A 5,950-nucleotide genomic window follows, 5' to 3' on the forward strand; every position below is an offset into this window, starting at 1 on the left:
TGTTATTCTATCTTATAGTAATAAATTATATATGCATATATGTAAAACAAAAAAACTTTTATTATAAAGACTTGGTGGCACACTTGGGTGCCAAATGTCTAAGTGTAGCTGCAGTTGCCTGGAATAAAGACTTATAATTGGGTATACATGGTGGTCTTCTCTGGTGGGCACCCCATAGCCGTGCAGTCATAAACAGAACACTCAGTAGGGCAAAATTTTATGGGTACTGCCTATGATTGTTTGAATGTAATAGGTCCCCGTAATCTCATAAGTAAAGACACTATCTGGAGGTGTGGCTTTCCTAGAATGGATAAGACCTAGGTGGAGGAAGCAGGTCACTGTGGGGGTGGGTACTGAAGTTTCCTATTTTCAGAATACCACCCTCTGAGTCAGTCAACTTCCTGTTGCCTGCACTCTGAGCTCCAGCACCACCTCTGCCTGCATGTCACCATGCTTCCCGTCATGTTAATAGCCTGAACCCCTGACACTGTAAGTGAGCTACCCCTAAATGTTGCCAGGTGGCCGGCCAGTGGTGGTGGACGCCTTTAATCTCAGCACTTGGGAAGCAGAGGCAGGTGGATATCCTTGAATTTGAGGTCAACCTGGTCTACAGAGCTAGTTCCAGGACAGCTAGTGCTATTATTACAGAGAAGCCCTGTCTCAAAAAACTAAAAGACAAAAACAAACAAACAAACAAAAACCCCAAAAACCCTGACTTTTCTTATGTATGGTGATGAAGAGAGGCAGGGATACCTGGGAGAGTCCAGAATGTGCAAGACTCTGAGCCAGAGGCCATGTTTGGGGAGGGGGCAGGGATGGGAGAGGGGAAAGAGAGCAGGTGCAGCAGCTCAGAGATCCAAAATACAAAGACAGCATGTAACCAAAATGGTTGGATTATATATGGAATAGCAGCCATTCTATTCTACCCTAAACGGAGAGTTTAGGGTAGGGGTGGGGTATGTTCCAGGGGGACCCTGAAACAGGTAGGACTGTGGGGGTGTGTGGCGGGGAGAGGTGGGGGGTGTGGGGGGGTTGTGATGCAGGACGAACCAGGTGGAGGGTCTGCTTTGATATGTTAAATAGGCACCTCATTCACTTATCCCAGGTTTGAAACCTAACATCCCAGCCTTTTTGTTGATAAATCGCAGATGAGAAGGGGCCAAGTGTAATCTTCTGACTACTTGCTGTTGACAGCAGGATGTCATTGTTCGCTGGCTGGGCGGGGACAAGAAAGCCGAACTGCTGGTCCAGGATGAGCAGGCTGCTTCGCTGGGTGTCCAGGCTCTTCATATCCACCTGGGGCTAGCTGCTTCGAAGCTGTCCAGGATGCGGATTTTGAGGGATGCAACAGTCTATAATTGATCTGAAATCTGTAGCACGCTTAGACTGGGGAGAGATGGTTAAGTTAAGAATTCAGGATGAAATCTTGGGTGTACATTTGAAACTTCCAGGCTCAAGGTCCTGGTTGTTGTGGGAGGGCAGTCCCAAAACCAGGGAAAGGGGCAGAGATCAGGGATAGGCAGTAGGCAGGAAAACTTAAAGTTGTGTATCACCATGCCCTGCCCCTTTTGTGAATTCTGTTAAAATTTTTTTTCTTCAGAAGTATCACACAATTTTTTGATGCAGGGTTTGAAATAGCCTTGACTAACCTTTATTAAAATTGCTATGCTTCAGAGGACGACTTTGAACCTCTGATTCACCTCCCTCTACCTTCCTAATGCCAGGGATTAGCAGGTGCACTTTGCTGTGACACTAATGCTGCTCTGGGAACCAAACTTTCTCGGGCTCCATGAGCTAGGCTAACACTCTATAAACTAAGCAATATGCCCAGCCCAAAATTACGCCTTATTATTATTTGTAGCCCTGGTTGTCCTGGAACTCACTAGATAAACCAGGCTGACTTTGAACTCACAGAGATCTTCCTGCCTCTTCCTCCCAAGGGCTGGGATTGAAGGCATGCGCTACCTACCATGAACAACTATTATATCCCATTATTAATACATAGTTGTACAATGAAAATTCTCTTTCTAAAGAAGTGACTTAGTCTGCAGGATGACAAAGAAGTTGTGGAGGTGGATGTGTCCACTTTAAGGTTTGTGAAGGAAGAGATGGAGGAGGTAATTTGGTTGTGGTGAAAACTTGGGTGGAAGAGGGATGCCATAAGGGTAAAAGAGGTGACAAAGAATGAATTTTGAGGCACTGCTCGGAAGCATCGCAGATCCGGGGCTTGCAGGTAGGCTTTGTGCATGCTGTAGTTCTGGTTCTAGGAGAGGGCAATAGTGATGGTGGGCCAAGATATGGAGGTCACACAGGAGCCGGTGGCTGTGGCAGCAACAGTGAAGGAGGAAGTTCTGGCGGTGCTAACAACGGTGCAGGTGGACACTGTAGTGACTCTGGAACTGACAGTGGACAATCGTGATCACATTATGGACTCTGAATGGGGTAGCACTACCTATAGTGGTGGTTATCAAGCTGGTGAATGAGATAGTATGTTATTTAAAAAATATGTATTTTCTTGGAGCCGGAGAGGTGATTCAGCTGTTGAGAGCACTGGATAGTGCTTTTCTAGAAGTTCTGAGCTCAAGTCCCAGCAACCATATGGTGGTTTACAACTGTTTATAATGGGATAGACTTATTTATTTACGTATTTACTTACGTTATGGAGACAGTGTTCTGCCTGCATGTATGCCTGCGCACCAGAAGAGGGCACCAGATCTCATTACAGATGGTTGTGAGTCACCATATGGTTGCTGGGAATTGAATTCTGTACCTCTGGAAAAGCTGCTGGTGCTCTTAACCTCTGAGCTATCTCTCTAGCCCTGGCAAAAGGTTTTGAAATGAGTAAGAGAGTCAGAATTGGTAGAGAATTGGGAGAGAAAGGAAGCAGATGTTAGGAAGATGCAGGTTACTTTATTGTCATGAATACATTAGACCAGTGGTTCAAACCTTCCTAATGCTGCAACCCTTTGTTTTTCTAATGGGGGGGGGGCTGGTTAAGACAAGGTTTCGCTGTAGGTATCGATCCTGTTCTGGAACTCACTCTTGTAGACTAGGCTGGCCTCGAACTCAAAAAGATCCCCATGCCTCTGCCTCCTAAATGCTGGGATTAAAGGCATGCACCATCACCATCTGGCTATGCTGCAACTGTTTATACAATTCCTCATGTTGTAAAAACCCCCAGCCATAAAATTTCTTCATTGCTACTCCATAACTGTAATTTTGCTCTTGTTGTGAATTGTAATGTAAATATCTGATTATAAGGTATCTAATATGTGATCCCTGTGAGGTCTCAACCTACAGGCTAATAACCAATGCATTAGAAACACTTTAAAAGTCTGCCACAGAAGGAGTGATTGTCCACAGTCAGGTAAATTTCTTCCACTTGGAAAGGAAACCCTTCTTGTTCAGAACTGTCAGAACAATAGTTGGTCAAAAAAACAACAAAAAATATACAGCCTTGCCGGGCGGTGGTAGCACACACCTTTAATCCCAGCACTTGGGAGGCAGAGGCAGGTGGATCTTTGTGAGTTCGAGACCAGCCTGGTCTACAAGAGCTAGTTCCAGGACAGGCTCCAAAACCACAGAGAAACCCTGTCTCGAAAAACCAAAAAAAAAAAAAAATAAAAAAAAAAATGTACAGCCTTTTTTTTTGTTTTGTTTTGTTGTTTTTGGGAGGGGGCGCCGAGGCAGAGTTTCTTTGTGTAACAGCTCGGGCTGTGCTGAAACACTGCTTTTTAGACCAGGCTGGCTTTCTTTCTCTTTCTTTTTTGATTTTTTGAGACAGGGCTTGTCTGTGTAACAGCCCTAGCTGTCCTGGGACAGCTATGTAGACCAGGCTGGTCTCGAACTCACAGAGATCCGCCTGCTTCTGCCACCCGAGTGCTGGGATTAAAGGCGTGCGCCACCACTGCTGGTCCATTGCTGGTCCACTTACAAACTGTTACATTTTACTGTAAGGGAGTATTCTACAGCCTGTAAAAATGATGGCTACCATCCAGACTTTTATTTACCTACATGTCTTTTCTTAAACTCTCTATTTGCTTTTGCCTTGGGCGTGTAACTAAAGTCTAGGATAGTAAAAAAAAAGAAATTCCTTGGTAGAAATGAATATATTTCTCTTTGTTCTACCCATGAGTAAAACTAAAGATAACAGTCTCAGCAAGGTAGCAAGGACCAGCATGGAAACTTGCAGCCATTTCAGTTTTCAGCAAACGCTCTTGGGTTCAAAAACCTACCAACTGACACACAGGAGCATACTCATCCTGTGAGTACAGGAGCCGCCGGGTCCCCTTTGAGTAAGTATTGCCATGGAAAATGATACCTCTTCAGTCAGAGACTTACATTCTTTTAAAAGATCAGTTTTTTTTTGTGAATTTCCTATTATCCCAGCGCTCCAATCACTTGGATGATCAAGGCAGGAGGATCAAGAGTTCCAGGTAGCCTGAGCTACAGAGCAACCCAGCCTGATCCAACCCAACCCCAACCAATTTCTTTGTATTTCTTATTACGTGTCTCTCTTTTGTCCCTAAGCCATCACGAAGATTCCATTAGGAAAGTTTTATTCCGTGTGAGCACTTCTTGACTAGCCTAGGCAGAGGGATGAATCAAGCTCTCGTTCTCCTGAGCTCTCTTCAATGTGTTTCAGAAAAGAGAGAGCCCACTCCTCTTGGCTTTTCCTGTTTTGACAGCGCGGTTCTTATCCTGTAAGTCAGATTCTCCCGTTCCTGCCGAGGAGGCGAAGGATGACACACAGCAGTTGCAGGTTACCAAGGCCCATCTTCCCAGGAGAGCAACCACGATCTTGAAATATCAAGGGACTTTCCATTTTATGTCCTCTTGCCCAGTTGTCTTGATTGAAGACCGTTTCGTACATTCCAAATTCTGGAGTGATGCAACTCCAGTCTGGGTTCAGGTTCCTCACCAGCCACTCAGTATCTTGACTTACATTAGTCTAGGTCAAATGACCATACTGAAATGTTAACTATGAAAGCAACGGAGTAGCCGGTGTCTAGGATCCCGCCCCATTTTGTTATTCTAATGACAAATAACGATTGGAGCATCTTCAGTTGTTGGTTCTGTCTTCAGTACCACCAGTGGATCTGATTTGAAGGTTGGAAGTTGTCCTTGGTAGTCTCTATCCTTCCCCTCTTGGCAAGGTGTTGGTTTTTCCTCGAGATAACTGTCCCGTTTTCTTCTTAGTTGGGATTCTTCATGCTCAAAGGTTCCCTGAGAACTTCAACTCATCAACATCTTCTCTTTTTAGCAATATCTCTGTAGTCAGGGGTAGGGTGGTGATGTGCACCCCTCATTGTCATTTCACCTAGTCCTCCAAGCAGTCCTTTCATTAAGATCTTTCATCCTGCCATCATCCCTTGGTCATGGTCCCTTTAAGGGAGCGGCCATAGTTGAGTGGTGGGAGCAGCTGCTGGCAGCAAACAGACGAGCAGGATTTGGCCTAGTCTGGGCCACTTACCGCGCACGCTCAGGACCGGGGGCTTGGTGGGAAAGGGAGGAGGGGCTTGTAGTGCGCCTGCGCACCAGGGACGCGCGCAAGGGGCTGGTTTGGAGATCCCTTTAAGAAACCACAGGCGGAGGAATTTCTCTGAGAGAAAATAATCCTACTCACGGGGCCCCCTTGGAGGCCATTAACCCCCCGAGTCCCGGCCCCCCTGTCCCGGCAGGCCCTCGTGCCCACGCGCACGCCAGTGGGACCCCCAGGAGCTGCGGCCGGCGCGCGGGCCTCCGCCCCCTCGTCACTCCCGCGTCAGGCCCAGCGGGGGCGAAGGGGACCGGACCGTCGCGAGTGAAGCGCCGTGTCTGCAGTGTGGGCGGGGGCCGAGAGGGGCCGCGGCCGCCGCGCCGGGAGCCGCCGCGGTTCCGAGCGGGGCCCAACATGGCGGAGCGGGAGGTGGAGACCGGCCCCCGAAAGAGGGTAGGTGAGGTGAGGCCG

General features: G+C 47.3%; 1 protein-coding gene across 1 annotated transcript in view; it reads left to right on the plus strand.

Moving 5' to 3' along the window:
- The first annotated feature begins 5,835 nt into the window (after positions 1-5,835).
- The window catches only part of Zmym4 (zinc finger MYM-type containing 4), a 127,087-nt gene continuing 126,972 nt past the window's right edge, over positions 5,836-5,950 (plus strand). The window contains exon 1 of the mRNA XM_013348319.2: positions 5,836-5,932. Within this exon, the coding sequence (XP_013203773.1) occupies positions 5,894-5,932 (39 nt within the window). The 5' untranslated portion in view covers positions 5,836-5,893. The remainder of the gene's footprint in view (positions 5,933-5,950) is intronic.

Source organism: Microtus ochrogaster, chromosome 10 (genome assembly GCF_000317375.1).
Source record: "Microtus ochrogaster isolate Prairie Vole_2 chromosome 10, MicOch1.0, whole genome shotgun sequence".
In the NCBI taxonomy this organism is placed as follows: Eukaryota; Metazoa; Chordata; class Mammalia; order Rodentia; family Cricetidae; genus Microtus; species Microtus ochrogaster.